Source organism: Carex rostrata, chromosome 7, assembly GCF_964058835.1.
Source record: "Carex rostrata chromosome 7, lpCarRost1.2, whole genome shotgun sequence".
In the NCBI taxonomy this organism is placed as follows: Eukaryota; Viridiplantae; Streptophyta; class Magnoliopsida; order Poales; family Cyperaceae; genus Carex; species Carex rostrata.
This window is the reverse complement of record NC_135924.1, coordinates 14,078,312-14,103,590: the sequence shown is the minus strand read 5'-3', so window position 1 is coordinate 14,103,590 and position 25,279 is coordinate 14,078,312. Positions and strand designations below refer to the sequence as shown.

At 34.0% G+C, this 25,279-nt stretch overlaps 4 protein-coding genes and 1 long non-coding RNA gene across 7 annotated transcripts; 3 read left to right on the top strand and 2 right to left on the bottom strand.

Annotated features, from left to right (window-relative positions):
* Positions 1 to 1,866: 1,866 nt before the first annotated feature.
* On the top strand, positions 1,867 to 4,231 carry LOC144557062 (uncharacterized). Its single transcript, XR_013512545.1, has 3 exons — positions 1,867 to 2,999; positions 3,134 to 3,940; positions 3,976 to 4,231. It is a non-coding gene; the product is annotated as an uncharacterized LOC144557062 (long non-coding RNA).
* Positions 4,232 to 5,214: 983 nt separating this feature from the next.
* Positions 5,215 to 6,379, top strand: LOC144557263 (gibberellin-regulated protein 2-like). The gene is made up of 3 exons (XM_078305809.1): positions 5,215 to 5,408; positions 5,762 to 5,807; positions 5,926 to 6,379. The coding sequence occupies exons 1-3, from the start codon at positions 5,319 to 5,321 to the stop codon at positions 6,111 to 6,113; spliced, it is 324 nt and encodes a 107-aa protein (XP_078161935.1). The 5' UTR covers positions 5,215 to 5,318; the 3' UTR covers positions 6,114 to 6,379.
* Positions 6,380 to 9,466: 3,087 nt separating this feature from the next.
* On the bottom strand, positions 9,467 to 10,686 carry LOC144557057 (gibberellin-regulated protein 1-like). The gene is made up of 3 exons (XM_078305609.1): positions 10,432 to 10,686; positions 10,292 to 10,319; positions 9,467 to 9,859 (listed from the first exon to the last, which is right to left on the bottom strand). The coding sequence occupies exons 1-3, from the start codon at positions 10,522 to 10,524 to the stop codon at positions 9,678 to 9,680; spliced, it is 303 nt and encodes a 100-aa protein (XP_078161735.1). The 5' UTR covers positions 10,525 to 10,686; the 3' UTR covers positions 9,467 to 9,677.
* Positions 10,687 to 13,007: 2,321 nt separating this feature from the next.
* LOC144557367 (4-hydroxybenzoate geranyltransferase 2-like) lies at positions 13,008 to 16,452 on the bottom strand. 3 transcript variants are annotated; one of them, XR_013512634.1, is made up of 9 exons: positions 15,939 to 16,452; positions 15,712 to 15,847; positions 15,312 to 15,433; positions 15,077 to 15,146; positions 14,816 to 14,965; positions 14,593 to 14,728; positions 13,826 to 13,927; positions 13,648 to 13,718; positions 13,008 to 13,413 (listed from the first exon to the last, which is right to left on the bottom strand). XR_013512634.1 is itself a non-coding variant. In XM_078305934.1 (9 exons), exons 1-8 carry the CDS (start codon positions 16,346 to 16,348, stop codon positions 13,649 to 13,651), a joined length of 1,191 nt encoding a protein of 396 aa, XP_078162060.1. In that variant the 5' UTR covers positions 16,349 to 16,452; the 3' UTR covers positions 13,008 to 13,413; position 13,648. The 3 variants fall into 3 exon arrangements, 1 of the variants encoding a protein (XP_078162060.1); XR_013512635.1 differs by having other exon boundaries at positions 13,008 to 13,301; XM_078305934.1 differs by having other exon boundaries at positions 13,826 to 13,922.
* Positions 16,453 to 22,528: 6,076 nt separating this feature from the next.
* Positions 22,529 to 24,736, top strand: LOC144557254 (putative F-box/LRR-repeat protein At3g18150). The gene is made up of 3 exons (XM_078305800.1): positions 22,529 to 23,474; positions 23,887 to 24,042; positions 24,556 to 24,736. Exons 1-3 carry the CDS (start codon positions 22,560 to 22,562, stop codon positions 24,724 to 24,726), a joined length of 1,242 nt encoding a protein of 413 aa, XP_078161926.1. The 5' UTR covers positions 22,529 to 22,559; the 3' UTR covers positions 24,727 to 24,736.
* Positions 24,737 to 25,279: the final 543 nt, after the last annotated feature.

The window sequence follows — 25,279 nt, the reverse complement described above, 5'->3', positions numbered from 1 at the left end:
TCACCTTAGATATGGCGATATCTTTCCCTCTCTCTCGTCTCTATCTCTTGGAACAGAGAGAAGAATGAGGGAGAGGGAAGGGAGCCGAGAGCACAGTATTGTCAGAGTTCAAAGTGTAGAGTCTTTACTATCTCCATCTCAATCGGAGCACATGGTAAGCAAATTCGGTTGTCGGAGGCTTGGAGCGCGACAGTTATCGGATGAAAGCGGATCCGGTTGTGAAAAGAGATAATAGAGTGTTTTGTTAGAAGATTATGAGATACTATTATGTTTATATGTTTTGGTGGAGTTTGAGAAAATATGTTAATGAGAGACACAAGATGTTTTTGAAAGGCTTGTTTTATTCCTTCTTGGTTTTATTGGTTACATCTCAAGTTTTTAAGAACAATCTAGACCTATTACACCTCATATAAAACATCTAGATATTTCTACTTCTATCCTTATTCATTTTCTAGATATTTCTCATAAACACTCTAGACTTGATATTTTTCTATTTTTCTAGAATACTCACCTCCTAGATATTTTCCTACAACATTCTAGATATTTCACAAAATACTAAATTATTTTATTAATTCAACATGTTTAAGAGTAGATATGTAGAATTAGTTGATGAGAATAATTTAGGAGAGATTATGAGAATAAATTAGTTTAGATATAGAAAAGAGGGTCATGTTACTTGTTGTAAGTCTGTTTTTTTATCAATAAAATCGTTAGTAGGCTCTGCTCAGCTTAAAAAAAAAAAAATGATTTCAAATATTGCTCCGCTCAGCTTGTTTTTTAAGTTGTTGTATGAAAAAAAATTATTGTTATTCAATTCTTTCACTTAAAAGTCGGAAAAATAACGAAAGTACGAAAACTGAGTGAAGACCGCGGAGAAAGGTGACAATCAGCAGGCGATCTATACACGGCGGCTCACAACAAGTCCGTAAAAATAAAAGATATTTTCTAGTTTTATATAGTTTGGTTCATCACACAAAAAAAAAAAAAATACAGAAATGCACTTAACCAACTAACAATCTGTAAAATGGTAAATTATTCTCTCCCAGTTATAATGAAGGGCTGGACCCTCATTTTTTTTTTCTCAAAAAAACTATCTCCCAGTTATTCTCACTAATTAGTCTTTTTTTGTTTTTTAAAGTAAAAATAAGGGTCAAATGAAACCCTCATTTGATTGATTGAAGTCGTATTACAAAAGTGTTGCAATGCAATACAATGCAGAAAACGATACATTATTATTCTAATTAGTCTTAAATTAATCCTAGGACATTACACAATCCATAAAAATAACAAACAAGTTGCCATCACTTAATTAATTCTCTCATCATAAGTACGATAGGCAGAGTTAAACTTAAATATCCAGTTTCAAATGTAAAAGCATAAATTCTACTCTAAATTTGAGTTTGTATCCGGACCGTCCGATCGGAATTCGGACCAATCCATTCAAGTTAGAATTTATTGGTGGATCGGAATTCAACAGGGAAGCGGCCATTTCTCGAGCTTCTCTTCACTGCTCCGTCTCTTGAGTCTTGACTCCTCCAGCCCATGCATAATTAGATTCAGGTACATGGTCTTCTCTTCTCTCTTTATGCCAATGTTTGCAATTTCTCAAAGTTTGGTTCGAGTTCCAAATTAATAGAAGGCAGAAACAATATCTGTTCCATTAAATTAAGTTATGTTGATCAATAGCCTAATGTTATAAATTATGAGATACTTGATGCACTGCAAAGTGCATACACCTTTGTCTTATGAGTTCAGTCCAGCCGTGCTGATGATGATTAGATAATTCTTCACCAAAGACCAGATATATCTCATTTGCAAAACATCTCGTATCCAGAAATCTCATCAAGGCATGTAGCAATTCTAAATCTGGTATGTGTTGTTTCCTTCTTGCAAATATGGCATGTAGCAATTCTAAATCTGGTATGTGTTGTTTCCTTCTTCCAAATATTAGTAACGAATCAGTCCTCCAAGTGAGAGTAAACATAGGGATATAACATGTCAGCTTATTTTAACAGACGGGGATCATCATATGAAATAATGTTTTGGATACAACTCACAAGCAGTATATAGGTTGATAATTACTCTAGAAATGACATGGCCATGTTGAATTGTTAAGCATGATTTAAAATTGCCCCTAAATTTTTTCAAAATTGCCATGTTTACTAAACTCAGTACTGTCGACGTTTCTTTTTGATACAGATCATATGTTGTTCTACAGAATGACTGACCTTGGCCTAACGCAGCACTTCTTTCTACTAAGCGACCATATATGTAATCGAACATTTTCCCTCGTATTTTTTTTGTTTTTACTTGTTGGTGTTCAAACTTGCACAATTAACATTAAATATATCACTCTATTTGGGGGGAGGGGGTCACCGGGTCAGAAAAGGAAAAGACTGAAGAGATGAGGCAATCTTTGTGATTCTTTCTATCAGGATGAAATATTTAGAGATATTGATTAGCATATACAGATCAGGTGAATCAGCGGGTGGAATAAACTATGTACGTTTTTCCGTAACTGCTGTTCTAACTTCCTTTCTCGGCAGACGGTTTTGTCTTTTCATAAACTGCGTGCAGTTTCTCGACGCCCACAAGAAATGTGGTCCCCCCGCCCCATTTTTTGAAATAAGTCCACTCTTGGATCCCGTCAGTCTATCTTTTCTCTTCATTACAATTTCCCCTCTTCAGTTTTCCGTTTGCCTGACTCCATTTTAAATCTAAAATCGAGAGCTCCACTCTGCCCCAAATATAGAAAAAAAATCCCCAGGAAAGTCTAGGCTAAATTGAACACCATCTATCCAGATCTACTCTCTCTACAGTTAGCACCAAAAACCCCCAAGAAACCCCTAAGAATGTAAACGAAGTATGAAATTGGTGCTGAATCGAAACCTGCCTTCTGAGCTGGATTGAAACATAGTGCGGTACCAAAATCAGAGACTAGTGTACATGGCCACAAAAAGGAGCTGTGACAAGATCTTTTTGGCAAGCTCCCGCTTAAGGTACTCTCAAATTGTTATCTAAGCAGCTGGCTGGATCTGTATTGTTATCGTTGTCATTTGTATAATTCTTATTTTCTTTTTATTTAGTGACAATGTAATTAATTTTTCTATATCTCTGTTATACTCGCTGGCAGATGAGTCCAGCAATAGGACCGAGACTTCCAAACAGGACTCAAAAACAGATGCAAACCTTGGTCCCACCAAGCTACCTGTTTTTTTAAGAACGGGTCGTTATATAAGTGGCAGGGTAGATAGGCATTCAGGCGAGTATGTCTATGAGAAAGATGATTTTCCAACTTTACCTCTGCCGTGAAGGAAGTAGTGAGGCGCAAGGTGGGTCTGATGCCACCTTGAGAGACAATTCGAAGAAGCCACCTGTCCCATTGCCCAGAAAGTCCCCTGAAGAGTGCAAGGAATTAGAGAGTGAGGCTGTGGTTGACACCAAACTCAGCATCCCCAATTTGGAGGTGAAGATAAGTGAAGTGGAAGAATCTGGTTCTGGTTCCGGATCTTCATCTAGGGCTTTTTTTCTCACCTGACAGCTCTAAGTCATCTCAGATAAATAAATCAAGCCACAATACTAGTGGTTTGGATTCCCCGAGAAGCTCCAAGGCATCTGATGAGACCCAATTGAGACCCGACACATGTATGCCAGTCAGGTTGTGACATCTGTACCTCACCAGAATGCTGACGTACCATTTCAAAACAACAACAACAACAACAACAATAACCAAGCCTTTAGTCCCAAACCCTAAACCCTAAACCCTAAATCCTAAACCATTCAAAAGATCTGGAATATTTTCGGCAGACATTGTTTGAAAAGTAAGTTCTTCTACCTAAAAATCCCAAGAAAGCCCTAAGAAGGCAAACAAAGTACGCCTAAAAGGTCCAGCAGAACTGACGCAGAATTACCTGCCTTCATGCTGCACTGGATCTCACCAGTATGAAATCAGTGCTGGATCTAAACATAGTGCAGAACCAAAATCAGAGACTACTGTACATGGCCACAACAAGGAGCTGTGAACAAGACTTTTTTGGTGGCTCCAGCTTAAAAAAATCTAAAATTGTTATCTAAGCATCTGCCTGGCTGGATCTCTATTATTGTTGTTGCTGTTGTGGTGGTTGTCGTTTGTATAATTCTTGTTTTCTTTTATTATTTAGTGACAAAGAAAATACTTTTTCTAAATCTCTGTTAAACTTAAATAAACATAACAAGGAAAGATCCATATTTGTCTTATACATTGACAAAGGAATAATTCGATGTGTTTCCTCACTTTCCTGTGATGTTGTATTCAAAAATTGTCGCACAAGATAAAGTGACACAGAAGGTGAATGGAATGATAGAATATCTCTGTCGTGAGAAAAAAACTTTTAAATGGGAGAAAATAAATAAGCCATTCCCTTTCTCAAAATCTAAAAAAAAAAGAAAAAAAGTTGAACATACCCTTAGAAAGTAAATACTCATATGTCATATCAATAGAAACATAAAATCCCATTATTACCCTCATATCTGATACTGTCATTTTTGTTTTTCTCAAAAACATTTTAAATGGGGAATGGGCGGGGACCTGGGCCAGGCCCGATCAGGCCCAAACTGTATGTCGTGCATATTTGATCCAACCAAAAATACATCTCTCAAATTCTATAATTTGATCTCTCATGTTCACAGGTTTACGAGGTCTAACGTGAATAATTCTAAAATGTGTTATATCCAATGAGTGTTGTGTTCTTGAGAAATTTGCCTTTCTTTCAGCATAAAGAAAACTTTGAAGTCGGCAGTGGCAGAGCCACATAAAGTCACAGAAAGTCAAAGGGGGCAGCACTTCTTTCAGGGCTCAAAATATATAATTTTAAATATATATTTTTATATTTATATTCTTCTATAATTTTTTAATACAAGTACATTTAATATTCAAAATAATTATCATGTATGTATCTCATTCTCACTCTACAATTTTGGCTTGGTCCGGAAGCAGGTGAAGAGAAGTATCTAGAAAGAAGAGACAGGCGCTCATGGGTTTTGACCTGTGTCAAAGTACTACATCTATTTGGTAGCTAATTAATTAAAGTGCACATGACAAGCATCAACCATTCTTCAAATCTCTTTGAAAAATTTCAGAATCATCACATGGGTTTGCCCCCACAGGCCACAGGAAGCATCCTTCCTTCCTCCTTCCTCTAAACCCTTGTATAAATGTACACCAGCAATAGATGCATCCTCTCCACTTCTACACACTTAATTACTCACAGTTCACACTCCACTTAGTACAATAGTACTAGTACTGGAGCTAGAGTTAGCATTTTCCTCCCAAGTTCAATATGGCTTTCTCTAGGGTTTCTCTTTTAGCTCTTCTTCTTTTCATCACAGCCGTTCATCTTGTTGAATCACGATCTGTGCTTGCTGACATTGTATGTTCCTCACCTCTCTTTGTTAATATTTTGTTCTTTTAGTAGCTAGGTTGTGTGTTTAAATCAGATATGATGACCTATTCCTTATCAATTGTGGCTGTGTTGAATTGAATTTACATGCAACATCTTTTCGGTTGTCGGTACATATATTTTTAGATGTATTGGTGCTACTTGATTATAATTTAAATAATCAAATATTCTTTCCAAATAAAAAAAAACTATTAAACTTGAGATTGATTGACTTATTTCTCAGCTGCCTTGTTTTATGGTATGATTAAAATGAGCCATCTGATTTCAATTGGATGGATTGAATTTCTCAGACTGATGTTTTTTTCCCTATTATAAAATTGTAGGAGATGAACAATGGAAGATCTCTGCTTCAGTATCCTCAGCAGATAAGTAAGTTCATATGCCAGTGTAATATATGATCTCAATTACAAATTTGTAAAATAATTAAAAAAAAAATAGCAATATATTATGCAAAGCTAACAATTACTGTGATTATCCGTGAAACCAGACTGCTCCTCAGCATGCCAGACGAGATGCAGCAATAACTGGAAGAACAAGATGTGCCTCAAAATGTGTGGCGTGTGCTGCTCCAAGTGCAATTGCGTGCCACCTGGCACCGGCCAAGACACCCGCAATGTCTGCCCCTGCTACGACCAAATGCGAAACCCTCACAATCAGCGACCAAAGTGCCCTTGAACTAGACTATATATATATATGGCATGCATTGGTTGCTCTTGCTTTCCAATGAGGATAATTTTGAGCTTTTATGTAATGGTATTAGTATAATTAATGAGTTTTTGGAATTTTTTTCCTTTTTTTTTGGGTTTTTGTTTTTTGGTATGTGAGAGGTTTATTAGAGTTGGAGTTGATAATAATGTTTTATGGAACATGTTAGAGTGTATATGTATATTTGTTGTACCTGTTCCTCTTGTGCCCCTGGAATAATTAATTTTAGTGATGTTATGTTTGTTTGTTTGTTTGTTATTTTAAGTGATTTGCAGCACAGAGTTATGAACTTAAAACTCACTGCTTCGGCCCAGCTCAGAGATGGCCCAAGAGAAATATTTCTAGGCCTTGTGAAAATGTGGTGAATATGAGAGTGAAAATGTGATTGGCCAGCTGACACCTGACACCACCGGTATTTAAAATAATTTTAGGGGGATTTTCATTATTCCATCTAAAGTTCATATTTACCTTTCTAAATTTCAAACTCTCACCAACTTATTCATTTTATTGTTTTTTTTTTCTATTAAAACTCATTTTAAATTTATAAAATACACATTTTATCTTTCATTAAAAATAAAATAAAATATGTAATATGTTTTACAAAAATATCAATCTTCTAAATAGTCAATTTTCAAGAGCAAATGTGTAATTTCTCTATTTTTAACGTTTCCACTAGCATATACATAAATGTCACTGCTTAAATATATACTTAAATATCACTGTATGAATGACAGAAGTAGAAAAATCACCGGTTTGCTCTCACTTTTAAATGAGTTTTAATAAAAAGATAAATTAAAAAATAATAATTTGTGAATTTTTAAAATTTGAAAGGATATATATAATATATCCAGATCCATCCGGAATACAATAATCCCCACTACTACTACTACTCACTCCCAACGCCAAGTAATAAAAGAAGAATTGTTTTACCCCCAGATCCTTGTTATTTGGAATGAGAGGCTCAACAGTCAAGATTTTAACCACTACACTATACTATCTTTTGTTACCACTTATTTATTTTATTTATATTTATATATTACATATATAGAATATCTCCGATCTTTCTAACATCAATCTCTCCATCAACTTATAACATTAATATTTATATTTAATTTTTTAATTAATATTTATATCTTAAAACTTTATATACGTCAATTATCTGACCATTATTCATTTCATATTCGTATTTGTGGATTATCTGCTCTATATCTGTTTAAGACGGATTTAGTTTTGAATTTTAATATTCGTTTACCGTCTGTATCCGTATTCATATCCGCTCATTGAAAAATAAATACGAATACAAATATGATATAAGCATTATTTGCTCCGAGTCCACTCCGTTTACACCCCTAGAAGGAGGTCTAATTTTTCAATTTCCGTAAAATAATTTCATGGACTCAATCTTTAATTTACGAATGACTGACGTTGTCTTTTATCACTTGACCAAAAACTAATTATCATTTTGACATTTATATACCACATAATAATAATGCATATGCAAATATAATAGCATAACTCACAGTGATATTCCATATATATATATACTCAACTGCCCATTGCATATATATGCTTGGATCGATAGGCTCTAAAACTTCAATGCAGGAAGCAATATATATATATATAGAGGTAGATATTTAATCCATATTGAAATGTGCTTGGAGACGAAATTTTACATTTTTTGGAGTTTTTTTACTATTTATTAAGCATTTTTAAAAATGGCTGTTTTGCTGTGAACAGTAAAAAACAGTAAAATTTTCTGGACCATCAGATCAGCGATTTTCAAAATTGCTTAATAAATAGTAAAAAAATTTCAAAAAATGTAAAATTTGGTCTCCAAGCACATTTCAATATGAAGAACAAGATGAACGGTTCGGATCGACGTTTTGAACTTTAAAATCGCAAAATATGAGCGTGAAGTAAAATAGTCGCTTTACTTCGCAACTCACCGTAGCCTAGCTCTCTATATATATATATATATATATATATATGAGATGGGCTACGGTGAGTTGCGAAGTAAAACGCGTTTCTACTTCACGCCGTATTTTTATTTTGAAAGTCCAAACGATCGATCCGAACTGTTAGATGTTTAATCCATATTGAAATGTGCTTGGAGACCAAATTTTATATTTTTTGGAATTTTTTTACTATTTATTAAGCATTTTTTAAAATTGTTGTTTTGCTGTAAACAGTAAAAAATAGTAAAATTTTCTGGACCATCAGATCAGCGACTTTCAAAATTGCTTAATAAATAGTAAAAAATTCCAAAAAATATAAAATTTGGTCTCCAAGCACATTTCAATATAGAGAACAAGATGAACGGTTCGGATCGACATTTTGAACTTTAAAATCGCAAAATATGAGCGTGAAGTAAAATAGTCGCTTTACTTCGCAACTCACCGTAGCCCACCTCATATATATATATAATCAGAACTCAGAAGCCGGCCTAGCTAAATGATATGATAAATCCTAATTAAGATGGAGAAATTTCATCTTAATTATTTGAGATTGTATTGCATAATATATAGATGATAGAATAAATATAAATTAATATGCTTTAATTTGGAATAACATGAACATGTTATTTCAATCTCAATAATTGATATATATATCATGTGTTGAGATTCGTGTATAAAAAAGTTTTTTACATTGAAATCGTCAGAGAAAATGAACGAGGAAGGACCAGCGTTAGTCAACGATGGAGGGAGGGAGGGAGGATCAGTTTGTTACATTGAATGCTTAAAACCATTAAATGGAGCATGTGATGAACAATTAAGTACCAGAACCAATACGCCTACGGGCTTTCCCATCAAAAAAAAAAAAAAAAAAGTACCAGAACCAATTAATATAAGCTCATTGTCATTCACCATCATTCCTCCTCTCAATATTATCCGCCAATGACAATTAATTTCTTGGAGTCACCACCAAATTACCCTAATTCCTCAATTATTAGCTGCTAATATTCAAATATTCAAAAGTTTTAATCTCCATTATTTTTAGAATCAAAATCAAACTGTTAACTATAATATATAACATTTTCTCAATGTACACATCATATTTCACAATATTCTCATATTGTTTGATTTTAAGTACTTACAAAGTAAATTAAGCAGAGTAAACAACAATTATAGTCAATACAGATGTTTAACTTTAATTCGTGTTAAAGAAGTTGAAAAATAAAGTTCATGTTAAAGAAGTTGAAACTAGTGTAAGATCGGTAGACAAAGCCGCAAGCCCACTCATTTGGGCTTTAAAAGCCCATTAGGCCCAATTGACGAAAAATCAGTTTCATTTAAAAAGATAAAAGATACACCAAAATTGGAAAATTGTACCGTTATTATTATTATTCACATAGGCACATAGCTTCACAGATTCTTCATACTAGAAAACTAGAGGTACATTAAACATGAAGAAAAGGTGCACATATCATGCTTATACTTCAAAAATTACACTTACCAACCATTTGAAACACATTCAACAACTAACACAAGATGCATTTTTGTAGTCGATGTCGATGTCGATGTTTAACATACATCATTACGGGCATTTGCGCTCCCCGCCTTTGGTGGTCATGTCGCGGTAGCAAGGGCAAGAGTCGTAGTTGCCGTAGGTGCCTAAAGGAACACAACTGCACCGAGAGCAGCACGTGCCACACGCTCTCTTGCAGAGGTTCGGTCTCGACGACTGCTGGCACCTCGTCAAGCATGTGCTTCCGCAATCTGATAACCAAGTTTTAATCATTATAGATATGTAGATTGCAAAGGAAGTGGAAATAATTTCATGTACTCCATTTTTTCTTTGTATGTCATTTTGCTAATTTGTATATTATTTTTTTTTTTTTGGGGGTTTGCTTTATACAAGCTATGACTGTTTTTGTTTTTTGAGATAGAAATGAGGGTCAAGTCCTCCTTTAATTGTACAAGCTATGACTGTTAGTATAACTTTTTAGGCTTTTTCTATGTCATTATTTAAAATAAAGAAGCGTTAATCCCTTCTTGAATTTAAACTGAACTGTACATAAATTCGAGAGTAATTAAGATTAGTTAATGATTTTGAAAACATGGTACTGTAGAATAATAATAGGCCTATATATTATAGCTAATTTCATAGAGAAAATATAAAATTTACAAGCTAAAATGTAAACATCTTACCAATGCCCCCTGCTTTGCTCACTTCAGACTGCAATTGTAGAACCAGTTATATCAGATTTCGTCATAAAATAGAAACACAATAAGCAAAATTGATAAATTAATTACTTAAATAAATAAGCACAAGTGATCAAAGTAAATACCGCATTTATTTCAAGCATTTGACGAGACTCCACCAAACAGAGGGTCAAGAGAAGAAACGCAAGAGAAGCGATAACAACACGAGATGAAGCCATTGATAGATAATGAAAGAAAACTATGGATTTTTACTTGTAGTATTAACAAGGCAAAGCACAACTTGATAGCTTGTGTATATATATTGAGTTGTTCAGGGTTTATACATGATATGGAGGTGTATGGTTTTTGCCTATTTATACAAGAAGAGAAGAGCATAGTTTATTCAAGAGGAGGTGATACTGGGTGGGTTCATTTACAAATTGTGTTATGGTATATATTTAAATTTCCATTGAATTTGAGCCGTGGGATTCGTATCCAAAGGGCTACATTATGAAAGGACAAAAGTGTGTGTGTGTTATTATGAGTATGTAATTTGAAATACTGGAAAATTGAGGGTGAGATTGGAAAATGTATCCACCAGTCCAGCAGCTCCAGCTCCAGCACCAAGTTAGGGAAAGTTGCGGTTTCCTTTCAACTTCTGCTTTGACTCTCTTTTGACCTTATCCAGAAACTTTTTCATTTTTATTTTTACATTGTTTCTTTCTGTTCGGTCTTTCAATTTCAACTAATATCATATATATCACCTTTTATATCGTAAAATGTTTGGGCTTTGACTTTATTTTAAAAGTGCTATATCTTCCCATCGATTATATATATATATATTTTTTTGTATATTTATCTTACAACCAGTTCTCATTAATTTGGTTGATTCAGCTCCTTAGAAAATGCCTACAAAGATCAAATCATTTATTTAATTTCTTTTGGTGCATAATTTTTTTTTCCGACAAAATATTTAATATATTTCAGAAAAAAATTCTGCTCAAATTTGATTTGGGCATTCTCAAAAGGGAAAATATCAAGTCTCAACCGTGAGTCCGTGACAATATTTTTACAATGAAGCGACCAATAATGTGTTGTATATATATATGTTAATTTCTCATTGCGTTACAGCTAAGCTCAAGCTGTTTCCATGCTGTGCCTACATTAAATTCTCATTCTTTGGTTTTGTTTCGTAGCACTTTACGGTGACATGTGTCCCCTCCTCAATTCTCACAATCTTCATTCATTGTTTTGTTACTTTTGTACCGCTGTTTCGATTTTTTTAAGGAAAGATATTTTCTCCTCAAATCATTTTACAAATATTTGAATTGGAACATCTACATTGATAAAACATTAAAACTACGAGTAAAATTTTAAAAGATATAATTAATTTTAATTGTTTTTGACATTTCAAAATTTAAATAAAATTCTCATATATATCAGAAATTAATTTACGAGATAAATGAACTAATATACTTTTTTTTGTAAGCATGATAGTTTAAAATCAATTTTATTGAAACGAATCTGGCGGAAATTTCAAAACTAAACTTTGTCAATCTGATAATCGAACGAATCTTTTTATTTATGAAATTATCATAAAGTTTTAATAACAATTAGTGAAATTATTAATGTATATGCCCTTAGACTATTTTCAAGTGAAGATATGATTTTTTTTTCTTGAGTAAAATTGAGGGTGAAATCATCCAACTAGTTTAATATTTATGACGAATTTTTCATCCGGATTTCGAGTGTGTGACTTTTTATATAGAAAGCAATGTTTTTGTCACAAGATTAGAGGTTATATGATTTGATGCATTTGGATTTGCATCCAACGAATGAAACAAGCTGTAATAATTTACATGATTTTTGACACCGTGATCAATATTTATAACTATCAAATTTAGCGGAAATAAAGTAAATTACATACATACTTTCCTCTATTTTAATAGATTGGGAATAAATTTTTATAAAATGTTGGAAAAGCTAATTTGAAAAAATGTTAAACTGGCGTCATTAAATATTCAGATTTCGATAAACAATTTCAACTTGCATTAAGTTTTTAAAGCAGCCTACGTACTTGGATATTTATCATTGAGATAAAAGTTAAGGGCAAAATTGTATCTTCTTAATCAAAGAAAGCCATGAAACATGTTTGATATAATTGTGTTGTAATCATTACAAGATATAGGCGTGGTTGTTGCAAAGTAAGGTTCTTGCTATTTTCAAATACTAGAACTGAAAAAAGATGAGGCACTAACAAAAAAGGTTGTCAAAACTCAAAAGGTGCCTTTCTGTCTGAGATGAATTTAGTCGGTAGGAACATATTCCAGAAGCTTGTAGAAGTATATTGTTTCAAAATATATATATATTTTTTTTATCATTTTTCTGTACCAGCACCACGTACACAGTTTGCCAACACAACACGACACAAGCATAGAAAACAAGGCAAAATGCTTATCCCACACAAATGTCAGAGTGCCATGATAAAATAAGGATCCACTCTGTGCGAATTTAAACACGCCACGCCTTTCAAAATGCTTATCCTACACAAGTAGACTATTTTGCTTCATTTCGTTTCACAGTACAAGTATAGTAGTGTAAATTTTTTAACGGATTAAAATTGATAATCCAAAATGGAAAGATGTACTAAAGCTAGCAAATGTTGTAAACTTTACTGAGTTATCATAACTCAATATTTTTAGAAAAAGAAGAAAAACAGAGCGCTGGATCAAGAAAAGAGCTCGACTATTAACAAAAACACCACCTCAAATAGTACTTACAAAAATCACTAAGCTAAAACTCAAACAATGATTAATGTAGTTCTATGGCCAATATTTAACTCCCAAACCCGTAACAGATGACACAGAGGCGTAAAAATAATTTTATTACTAGCAAACCCCCAGCTATTATTACACTATAAATGTAAATAATAGGTTGAGGAGCCTGAGGACTTGTTCTCGACGTAACTGCATCAACTCCAGATTTACTATTCCCGAATGCACAACCCACCAACATGCTTCACGAGCTGGTTATGAACAGACACATCATTCGTTTTCCAGTAGGCCCAGCTTTTAAGTCTATAGATAAACAATTCAGAAATACCGAGCTGCAGAATTCTGCACTTCTTGCTGAAAGAAGTACAGGAACATGATCCAAGAAGTCCAGAAAAAACTCAGTACTAGACAAAGTAACATACTGTTTCAATTCCTTCTGTACATGGATTTTGTGTCATGTGACAAAATGGTACTCATAATGGAGTCTTAAATAAAAGGAATTACAAAATAATGGTGCAGTGTATACAGAGCTAGGGCCTAGGGGTTGGTATTGTGGTATAGTATAAGTGGATTGAGAGCATTAGATACCTCATGAAGATAGCCGGCCTAATAAAATGCCCCCAAAAACAATTGCTCCAAACCATTTGTTGGAAACAAATCTGCAGAAAAATCAAAATCAAATCAGTAGAAAACATAAGAAAAGAGTGTATAAATTAGACAAGTGACTATAGTAGGCTTTAACAAAAAAACATGGAAGCATACATACTTTCTGTTGCAATCCATACGGTTTGACAAGTCAACAGTGAAGATCTGCCACATCAGCTGTCCAGTTGCAGCTGCAAGGAATGGATAGAAGGGCCATGCTGTCCTACATAAACAAATTAGTCTCATTTCCAATTCTTTTGATATTTCTATGTTTAAATAGAAGCCCACTATAATGGGCCTCATTTATTTAAGAGAAACATTAAAGAGGATCCGAATTCATCTAAAAGACACAGGGAGGCCCAAAATTTCTAAATTCAAGTTACCAGATCCTTCAAGTGTTCTTTGACATAATGGGGTGGCTGAGGTAATACACACCAGTTCTCTGTCAATGCATTTGGGAGAACTTCAAATGAGAGTCCCCATTAAAGCCTAAAATTAGCCGTCAAAGCCCCAAAAGGCACAATGGAAACCAAGACAAAAGTATTTTTTTTTCCCTTTTGGCACCCGTACAAATTAGACCCAAGTTTCTATCATAGCAAATAGTATTCTGCATTTTCCATATTTGCAAACTAAAACGTACAATCATGAAGTAAATAAAATGACCAAATTGCAGAATCTTCTAAAAGAGAGCCCAATTACAGATCGGGATACAAAATGGGCTTTTCAGTTGCCTTAATGTAATGGTTGTTCCAAATGCAAATATGTCAAATTACTGGCTCTAATTTGCAAAAAAGAAAAGGTGTTAGTTCTTACTGGCATCAACTGAGACATATCAAATTGAATGAATAATTTTAATGAGATGAGATGATAAAATGTATGAAAACCTACCAAGATTTGCATTGTAACCGGTAAATGCTAGGCTACCAATACAAGCTGCACCAAAGCCAGATATCCAATACTTGGTGTCATTGCCAAATCTCAATGCAGTCGATTTAACACCGACCTTCACATCATCCTCTTTATCCTAAACAAAAATTCAGGTCAACCAAGCGAACACAAAAAATAAAAATAAAGATATACAATCAATCAAATTATATAATCAAGTGCACACCTGGTGTGCATAAATTGTGTCATACACAAGTGTCCAGCACACGCCGGCTGTGTAAAGAGGTAGAACTATTGAAGGGTCGAGGCTTTCTCTAATGGCAGCCCAACCTAATAAAGCACCCCAATTGAAGGTTAAGCCGAGGTATGCTTGAGGCTGGCATGCAAAACAAATTAAATTACAAATACATTGGGCTGAAATTTTTAAATACAAGCATGTCCAACTCGTTCGAAAAAAAAGGAAAAAAGAAAAGAAAAGAGTGCATACCCAAAATGTAAGCCGCTTCATAAGAGGATAGGAAAACACCAGCAATAGAGATGATGCTCCTAGTACTTGGCTGTATAAATAAAAGAGCAAGTTATAGCAATAAAACAGAATGAAATAAGTTAGTTATTATTACATGGTGACAAGCACATCTAATAGCAAAAGTACCAGGTATCAAATGAAGGATACAATAATCAACCAAATAATAATTCTTAAGATGCAAAATAATCAAGATCACCTGTAGAAATTGAGTTGAAGGAGAATGCCTAAACCAAGAAGCAGCTGAAAACCAAGAAAGCCGATCCCCTGAAATGGTGTTAACATGCCAGATGCAAATGGGCGGCTTCTTGTACGTTCCACCTAAAATAGATATAAGCATATGAACATTCAAACTGCAAATGTCATACAGAGAATAGAAATCATTTTCTGATTAATACCACAGGCAATTATCAATTGAGGGCCTGTTATGTATTACACCTGCATAATGCTACACCGAATGTTACATTTAACTTGACCAATGAACCTCAACCAAGTCACCCATGCATAATTATACCACAAAATTATCTACGTTAACTTCAACTAACTTTTAAATTATACAACTATTATATACTAGGATAATTATAATGAATTTTTGATACCTTGACATCAATATCCCGATCAAGGAGATCATTAACTGTGCAACCAGCCCCTCTTAGTAGCACTGCCCCACAACCAAATAGTGCAAGCATTTTCAAATCAGGGATCTCTCCAGGGTAAGCCGCCATGGTAATCGACCTATTATTTCATACACATTGTACAAATCACAAAGGAAAACAATTGACCATTTAAACTTCGTATGATTATTAGATGCAAAAAGAAAAAATACCACATGCAAGGCCAGGCCAGAAGCCAAGTCCCAATCGGCTTATCCAATCGAGCGAGTAACGCATATGGTCGGACCATTTCTGGCAAGTAGGCATCCACCCACGACTGTACCGGTTTCGGCGGGGCCGCCTCATCTCTCTCCTTCTCTCTGACACCACTCGAGTAAGGACTTAAGAGCGATAACGCGTGAGGTAGAAATCCATGAAAAATCCTCGAGTTTGACGGCGGAGGTGAGATCAGATAGTGCAACTGACGGAGATGGATAGCAGGAGGGAGGATTGGAGATCGTGCTAGGGTTTTAGGGTTTAGGAGGTGAGAGGAAGAAGAAGAAGAAGAAATGTGGATGAAAGAGAGAGGTGCCAACGAGAGGTGGAGTTTGCGCGCCGTGCGAAAGAGAGAGATGACCGCCATCAGCTCGGTCAATGGATGGCGCGTCCCCGTGCCGCGCTCCGGCCGAGTTCTGTTTTGTTTCGCGTTTATCGGGTCGGGTATTGTGTCTCGGGTGTTAGTTTGTTACATGTAGGAGAGTAAATGGATCGCTATACTATTGGATTCTGGATAGTATCATCCGATCCGTTTGCATTCATATATTAGTCATTGTCGCATTAAGCAGAAATACCCCATAAGAATCTGTGATCAAGCCACTAGAACCTTACGATAATTTTTCATTTATAAAAAATATTATAAAATAATAGAGAAAATGAGAAAGAGTAATTTAAAGCAAAAATTATATATGATAAAGCAGGGTGTAAGTGTAACAGCTAGCAAAGAATCATATGATAATAGATCGATCGATGCTGCGTTTGACGAGTGACATATGTATATATTTCAAAATTAATTAAGATCGTTCAAATTCTTAATTAAAGTAGGAATCTGAAAGCAATAATGTTTAGAATTGAACATGACCTGATTTTCAGATCATAATTAATTTGAAATTTTCAATTATTTTAGAGAATACGGAGTCGAATGGAATGGACTGGAGGATCGAGGTCATGTTCATTTTTGACTGGACCAAAATATATACCTTGACAAGCAAGGAAATTAAAAGTTACAAGTCAATGAGTATATATGTTGACAAGACATACTTAATTATCTTCTTAATTAATTGAGTCTCAAAAAATCCATAATTAATATTTATCACATGCGCCGGCCGGCCTCTCATTCAAAAAGTCAAGACCCGCTTAATTAATTAATTAATTAATTAATTAATATTCTTGGAATTAATTAACCGTTGGCCTCGTTTACTCTCTGGATTGGAAACCCTTTGGCAATATTAATTACCATGTTCAGCTATGGAAAAGCTTTAGTATTTCTGATTTTCAGTATCCAAACTAGATCCAAAGGCAACAAAAGCAAATCTAATTCATCTATTTTTCCAAAATTAATTAGTAAAGCTAGCTTTTTACGATCGAACATATGTGATATTTTGGGTTATATATGCAGTGCTTTGACATTTTTGGAGACTATCAAATTCAAAAATAGATCTGATGCTCATCAAACCGACTCCGCTCTAGAATTGTGAAATCATCATATTATCTACCGTACTACAGTGACTCCCCTTGTGCTTCCATGGAGATGTCAAAGATGTGACATGCTTTACATCTAGACCAATTAAATACGAATTGGTGAGATCAGAACAAAGTTTTTCTTCACAAATTATCCAAATAGATTGTTTGCTTTTGACAGGGGCGGATCTAGAATTTTTGTCAAGGAGGGGCAAAAAAAATAACGAATTGGATTTGAATAACTAATCAGATTCAAATTAATTAACTAATTGGATATTAGATAAAAAAAAATAATGCTCTAATTTCTAATTTTCAATACTTTAGCTTTTAATTTCAACACTCTGACTTGTAATTCTAATTACCAATTACAATTCAAGAAATTTACCATAATTTAATCCTAAATTTAACATTAAATTAAATACCAAAAGTCCAGAGAGACATAAAATTTCAGAAGAGGGCAAAGTCGAACCGAATCTATAAATTTATATAAAACTTCAAAATACATAACGGCGCAGTTGCCCCTCTCTCGAATACATTGGGTCCACCCCTGGTTTTCTGTCGGATGATCTATATGACTACAACAACATGCTACATTTTTTGTATGGTCGAATAAATACATGATTATATATATGCCATACATAAATAATAATAAAAAAAACCTTAAAGCTGTTAAATAGAGGAACAACAACCTGCTACATTAATTGTGTGTTGTGTTAGATTATATTTATATCATAGTTTCAAGCACAATTAAGTACACAACAAAGCTACATAAATATGACATATCTATTCTCATTTTCTTATAAATTAACCCATATAAATTCTTCATCACAGTTCTAATAGAAACACAGTCAAGACAGGATCCAAATTAATCACATTATGTACGCAATAAAGACACAAATATATATATATATATATAGGTACAATTAAAATGCAACATGATAGCATTCGCCAAATTACCAACTTTGAAGAAGCGTAGAAGCACATAATTAACCAACCAGATGTAAACGATCGAACCCCACGTACATCAATGGCTAGCCTTCTAATTGTTGGTTAATTATATGGCAAAGAGGGAGCTGTTGCTGTTGCTGTTGGGGTAGATCGGAAAGAGGTACGACGTCTGAGCACCAATGCTTGCACATATAATTAAGTAATTAAGGCTTCTCTTGGGGTTGATCGGAAAGAGGTACGAGCGGTAACTGTTGGAGTTGATCGTTGGAAAGAGGTACCGGTACGGCTGAGCGCCAGTGCTTGCACACTGCACGGAACCGAATTAAGTTGGAGATGTCCCCAGTAACTTTCTTTGCAATGAGGCGTAAAAGGTAGGGATTTAGTTCAGCCCAATCCATTAATTTATTTATTTGCAATAACAAGTACGTAATTGCCTAGCTTCACACTGCATGTATGATGTATGTACAGTACAGATCAACCGTACGTTATTATCAAATTAATTACCAATTCAATAAAAATATATAGACTCATATCCCTAGCTAAGAGTTCAGAATAAACAATTTCATTTTTATTGCTGCACTTGTACTGGATAATTTCATTTTTTGTATAAACAATTTCTCCAGCTCCGAAAGTGTGGAGGCCACAGAGGATCCAAGGCAATCTTAAAAAAAACACACATACACACACTCTGGATCGGAAGAATATTTTCTGGTCCATCTATGCATCTAAATTTCAAGATATTCATTCTCTTTTCCTCTATTATTTTATAATATTTTCTATAAATTAAAGGTTCTCCTTGTACTGAGCCTAACAGTTCAGTGCTGAATATTCTTTTTATTCTTTTGGAAGGAAATTAATATTTCAAGTTAATTTATAAAATAGCGTGTCAGAAGGCCCTGAACTGGAGTCAAGACCTACAACGCAGAACTGGAGTCAAGACCTAACAGTTCAGCTTCCTCCTCCAGTTCAGTGCTCTAACGATTTGATGTGCCCTGTCAAACTGTGTTAAACTCGTATACAAATATCTCGGATATATATTTGTTTGGATTAAATTAGTTATCGAAGAGTCTGTCTTTTGTCTCCTTTACATTAAATATTTTGACCCGACTAGTACAATTGAATCTAACTTAAAGCACAAATAATATCTCCATTTCGAGCAAGCACCGGTTGAGATGAAATCTGAACTGTCCGCTTTAATTGTGTTGAATCAGGTACCTGAGAGGATACGGATCCGACTTTAGGTTGAGAGACTGCAATTTTCAAGAGCTCAAAATCCAATGAAGTAACTCGAACATTGGATTTTAAATCTGGATCATCTTTGGCCAACAAAATGTCATAGAGTTGTTATACCTAAAGGTCGAGAGTTCGATTCTCTCTCACGAACCTTGGTAGCTATTATCAAGTTTTCAAAAAAAAAATCTAAACCATCCAATTCGAATTCGAATATCTATTCGAAGTAGATCGCACATATTTTAATAGTTGAATTTAAATCATGAAACAATGTCGAGCGACGGATTTGAATTGGACTGTCTCCATCCAAAACCCAATCTTAGATTTGACTCAAGTCCTCACAACATGCGAATCCGTTAATGTAAATTGAGATCCGTTAACAGCTCAGCTTAATACTATACTTGAAGGCTTGAAGCCTTAAACACACCTGTCTCCCATTACCCCTTCCCTTGATAAAGGAATCGGTGCAGAGTTCTTCATCTTATTATGGACCTGTCGAAGAAGCGTAAAGAACCCGACAGTGCTTTCAGTGAGGATCCGAGTTCGGGGGATGGTGCTGAGCCCAATTCGAACGCGGTATTCCCCGAACATCTTCGCGTCGAAAATAGGAAAAAAAAAATGTCTTCAAAATTTTGCAATTTGGCTGCATTCCCTCTTTTTTTCCTTTTCTTTTCTTAATTGGACGAGCTTGCGCAGAAAATATCGTTTCTTTTCTCAATTGTGATTTAAGATACTAAATTGTTGTGCGTTGTAGAGCGGATGCTATAAACCAAATTAAACCCTCATGCGGTCATGCGGACGAGATTGCTGTCTTAACGGCTTATACAACAGCAAAAAATAGAGAGGAAGAGTTATTTGAGGAGGCGACTGGTGAAGTATGGTTCTTTCTTCTTGTTTCTTTTCAAAATCAATTTATTAATTGCTATCTATTTTGTCTCCTTTTCTTCTTTTTTATTGGCAATTTGGGTGCTTTCCAGTCCAGGTGCTATTTAGAAATAGCAATGTTAGCCAAAAGTTTACACCATTACTTGTTAGTCTTTGAATTGAATCCTCTCATGTTTGACCTAATTCTTGAAATGTCTAATAATCCTCTCATGTTAACGTTTATCCCTTTTTGAGAGATATCAGGCTAATATTTTTCCATTCGACATTGCACCTGAAATTGATTTTGAATTCTATGCCAAAACAGTGACTGTTGAAATTTACTAGCACTTGTTTGAAATTGTTTTATCCTTTTCATTTGTATCACATGGTATAAAATTGTTAAAAAGCCCTAGACCTAAATATGATTACACCATAAATGGAAGTAGCTTTTAAAAGCCCTACTTAATTCTAACTATGATTTTATCCTAATTTGTTAAAAACAGAAAGCTAATTAAATCTGTTCAACTTAATTTGTTATCTTTTAATAATTAAAACCAATTCCTAAATATGTTCCGCTGACATTATTGGTGAAATTGAAATGGGAACAATAAAGCTCCATAACAGTTCTATCGAAAAAGTTATCACTTTCTACCTTCCCTTGCCAAGTAAAAGCTGTTCTAATTTTTGTCCTTTCTCTATTCCTCTTCTTAGATTGAGTATCTAAGAAGTGTTAGTGATTTCATCCAAAATATACCACGTACTCCAGGAATTCTGCAAGGTATGGGTGCCTTTGTGTTTTGTGAGTTTTTACAATGATTTTGTACTTCGGATTCACTGGGACAGTGTGTGTGTGTGTATAAAAGAGAGAGAGAGAGAGAGAGAGAGAGACTTAAATCTTAGCCTAAAGTTTATCTACAGAATTGCAAAAACAAAACAAAATAAAGCATAGAAAACAATGCAGCATGAAGAATTATAAAAATCTTGCAAAATCGGCCAATACCATTAATTTAAACCAAATGAAAATGAAAATGGACAATGAGAAGCTAGCACATCATGCAATGATATATTTGGTTAATGCACATGCATATCTTACCATAAATATAGCTATTTGTTGTTACCAACATAATTTTCTTACTTCATATAATTCAAAATTAAGCAATAAATTGTAAGCTGACAAATCCAATTGTCTATTTAATAATTAGCTAGTTATTGTTAATATTTAATGATCTGTTGTATCAACCAACTTAAGAAATATATGGATAGACATACTTAATTAGTTTTTCCAGTAAGTAAATAGCTTCATCATTTTTTTTAAATGCTCATTTGTAACGCTGTACATGCTTCATGTTGTTAGATGTGTCAATAGTTCGGATAAAGTTTTTGAGGGGTATACATCAAATTCCCCCTAAATAGAAATATATTAAATTTAGACTTGTTATCTTTACCATCTATTATTTATGCATTATATTAAATTTAGACTCCTTGTTTCGGCTTTTTTTTTTTTTTTTTTTTTTTTTTTGGTAGAAAGCCCGTCGCCATTATATTAAAAACATATAGAAATATAGAATTAATTTGTTCGATATATTCCTCTTCTTCATCGTGACAAATTTCAACTCGAAACTCCTCCATCTCTTATTAATTTCTCCCTCTCGCGAAGATTACCTAGCTAGCACCGAGTCGAAGGCTCTCCCTCATATTCTATTTCAGAGAATTGACTGGGACTGGTGGTATTAATTGTTAATTTTTTCATTGAATACTCTTTACTTATTGTGAATTAATTCAATCGATTGTATATCCTGAAATACAATTGAATTGATTTGATTTGACTATCTATTTCTCATAATTTATTTCCTAGAAATTAAAACTGGGTTAGAAGTAATCAATTTGTTAGTCAGCATCCTTGTCATTCCCCCAAATCTGAGAAGAAATTAAAATTGCTAGATTTAGATTGGTCTATTGTTTTTATATGATCAAGTTGTACTTGTTTGTTTTTCTTTCGTACTTAAGGATGATTGGTGGTTTTCTTACATTTGAATATATGTCAGGTATCTGGTAGAATTTTTCATGACCTGTGAATGATGGAGGGTCGAGAATTAGCGAGAGACATAATTAGTGGTTTGCCTGACCCGCTTCTTACCCACATCCTCTCTTTTATACCTATCGAAGAGGCTGTGCGCACGTGTATATTGTCCAAACGATGGATAAAGGTTTGGGCTTCTTTGCCTACTCTCGTCTTTGACAACTATAAAAGCCAATATAGGGGTCCAATGAAAGAAAATGAACATCGTGAAGCTAAGTTTCTAAGATTCCTTGATGGATTCATGTTCAATCGAGAAACCATAACCCTAGATACATTCAAACTGACATTTTATAAGATTCCTTTCATATATGAGTGGAACACTCATATTCTTGTATGTCGATTTATTTGCTGTGCAGTCAAGTGTAGACCCCGCATATTATCAATCCATATTGAGACTGGCACATTTTTCAACTTGCCTGATTCAGTTTTCACATGTACTTCAATAGAGGAGATGTTATTGTGCCTTGAAACTACTTATATTTTTGACAGAGATGTTCTTAAACTGAGATTAATAAGCCTCCCTTTCCTCAAAAACCTGGAGCTTGGTTACATGGTTTTGAATGATGGTATAATGAGAATGCTTATATCGGGATGTCCTGTTCTTGAAGAATTAGCTTTGTATTATTGCTGGTTTGAACTAAATATGATTTCCTCAAATGTGCTGAATAAGTTGGAAATAATATATTGCCGTCAGCATATGCCAATGGAGATTTCTTGTCCAGGAGTTGTGTCTCTTACCATTAGATCTACAAGTAAGGGAGGGATTATATTGAAGAATATGTCAGCTCTTGCCACAGTTGGCATCTTAGTTGAAGACCTGATTTTTCCCTCCGATCTTGACTTGAGGCTTCTCGGTGGACTTTCGAATGTCACAACTTTAAAGCTACATACAAACTTTCGTGGTGCAATGGTATTCTCCATTCTAGTTTTGTCAAGTAAAACTTATCACTGGAAACATCAACTTATTATTAAAAATAATAAAAATCATTATTAATTAATTAATTAACTAGTTAATTAGTTTGTCAATAAGGAAAAGATAAAGGAAGGGACATAAACAACTTAGTCTTTTATGAATGCTTTTGAGCAATTTTGTAGAATGGTAATGGAAAGGCAAAACTAACAAATGGATTGGATTGGATTCTTCAAACATACTATCTTTAGGCTACATTTTAGGGTACCAGATCTGAGAATATTATTTCTTTTACTTTGATGCTAGGATTGATAAAAAAATTGTGTTAAAGCAACAATTTGATTTATTGAATAGTTTGTGCAATTTAAGTTAATATTCCCTATTTTATTTATTTTTCTTTAAAACTATGTAGGATTTGCTGCTAGCTGATGTTCCAAATTGTCCGACCTTAAAAAACTTAAAGAGCTTGGAGCTTGGAGAAATAAATATCAATTATTGCTGGAATTTAGTGACTTGTCTCCTCCAACATTCATCAAATCTGAAGAACCTCACTTTGCACTTTCGTCGAGTACTCTCTCTCTCTCTCTCTCTCTCTATCTATATCTATCTATCTATCTATAGTGATTTCCTAGTTATAAGACGGCACGATGATTGATTTTCAACTATTAAAGCTAAATAGTAGCCTGAATCCCTAATTGATTAATGAAGGAAACAATGATATGGTAAGATTGTTCAGTTTTATTAACATTTCTAAATGACTTACATAATGAACATATGTGGTACCAAACTATTATAATTTTTTTTTTTCTATATTTGTTGTGCTGCCTTTTGATTTTGTGAGCGTTTGGATGTAATGTGTTAATTGTGCTAGATAGGGTATTAAGGCTCTAACTCACCCAACATACTAAACCAGTCAAGATGAATAGTAGCATGGTGAAAAAATAAATGATTATACTCTATGCCATAGAAAAATACAAAATGGACAGAGCGAAGCACTCTGTTTTATGAAAATCCAAGCTAGAGCTTCGGTTATTATTATATGCAATATGATTAGTGAACTCTTATTTTTTCACCACCAAAGCCGAGTGAATATGCCGCAAAAGAAGAGTTTCAAGGAGATATCTCATTCCGACAAGAATACCTTGAAGCAGTGAAGATAAGCTGTCCAGGGAAGAATGTTAAGTTGGTTGAGGAGTTGGTTCACAATATGGGTGCGCTTGTAAAGACAACAACAAAGATTATTATCTTGTAAGATTGTCACCTTCCGTCAGATCATCACAACCTGTTGTAGTATATTTTTTTTTTCTGGTATTAATTAACAAATATGACATTTTAACTAACATATGTTTGGTTAATAAACATGATTTTTTTAAGAAATTAAGTTCCAATATATTTTAGTTAGCATAAATGATCATTAGCTCATTTGTTACGACTTACGTGTAGTACGTATAAATAGTGATGACGTGTAGTATATTAGCAATATATATACTAGCTGTACATGCTTCATCGATCTTCTTAGATGCGTCAATTTGTATAACAGAAATTGGTACTATATATATATAATTATATATATTATTTGCACTGAATATCGATCGTGTGCAAATTTGATCTGATATTTAATCCGTTGGATACGTATTAAGATTTGTACAAACATAATCGATCAGCATGGATTTCAATGTGGATTGAACAACTGATTTGATTCCGTATCAGACCAATTTCTGATGAAATTAATTTTGAAAATGAGTTGATCGAGTCATCGCAGGAGGAATATATATATAATTCACATCCTCTGAGATATCTCATAT

Coding starts and splice junctions, on each gene's coding strand:
- LOC144557263 (XM_078305809.1), top strand. CDS start 5,319: ATGGCTTTCTCTAGGGTTTCTCTTTTAGCTCTTCTTCTTTTCATCACA. Junction 5,409..5,761: donor GATCTGTGCTTGCTGACATT/GTATGTTCCTCA, acceptor ATAAAATTGTAG/GAGATGAACAATGGAAGATC. Junction 5,808..5,925: donor TCAGTATCCTCAGCAGATAA/GTAAGTTCATAT, acceptor CCGTGAAACCAG/ACTGCTCCTCAGCATGCCAG.
- LOC144557057 (XM_078305609.1), bottom strand. CDS start 10,524: ATGGCTTCATCTCGTGTTGTTATCGCTTCTCTTGCGTTTCTTCTCTTG. Junction 10,320..10,431: donor AAATGCTTGAAATAAATGCG/GTATTTACTTTG, acceptor CTACAATTGCAG/TCTGAAGTGAGCAAAGCAGG. Junction 9,860..10,291: donor GAGCAAAGCAGGGGGCATTG/GTAAGATGTTTA, acceptor CTTGGTTATCAG/ATTGCGGAAGCACATGCTTG.
- LOC144557367 (XM_078305934.1), bottom strand. CDS start 16,348: ATGGCGGTCATCTCTCTCTTTCGCACGGCGCGCAAACTCCACCTCTCG. Junction 14,729..14,815: donor ACACAATTTATGCACACCAG/GTGTGCACTTGA, acceptor ATTTTTGTTTAG/GATAAAGAGGATGATGTGAA. Junction 13,719..13,825: donor CGTATGGATTGCAACAGAAA/GTATGTATGCTT, acceptor ATTTTTCTGCAG/ATTTGTTTCCAACAAATGGT.
- LOC144557254 (XM_078305800.1), top strand. CDS start 22,560: ATGATGGAGGGTCGAGAATTAGCGAGAGACATAATTAGTGGTTTGCCT. Junction 23,475..23,886: donor CAAACTTTCGTGGTGCAATG/GTATTCTCCATT, acceptor AAAACTATGTAG/GATTTGCTGCTAGCTGATGT. Junction 24,043..24,555: donor TCACTTTGCACTTTCGTCGA/GTACTCTCTCTC, acceptor TCACCACCAAAG/CCGAGTGAATATGCCGCAAA.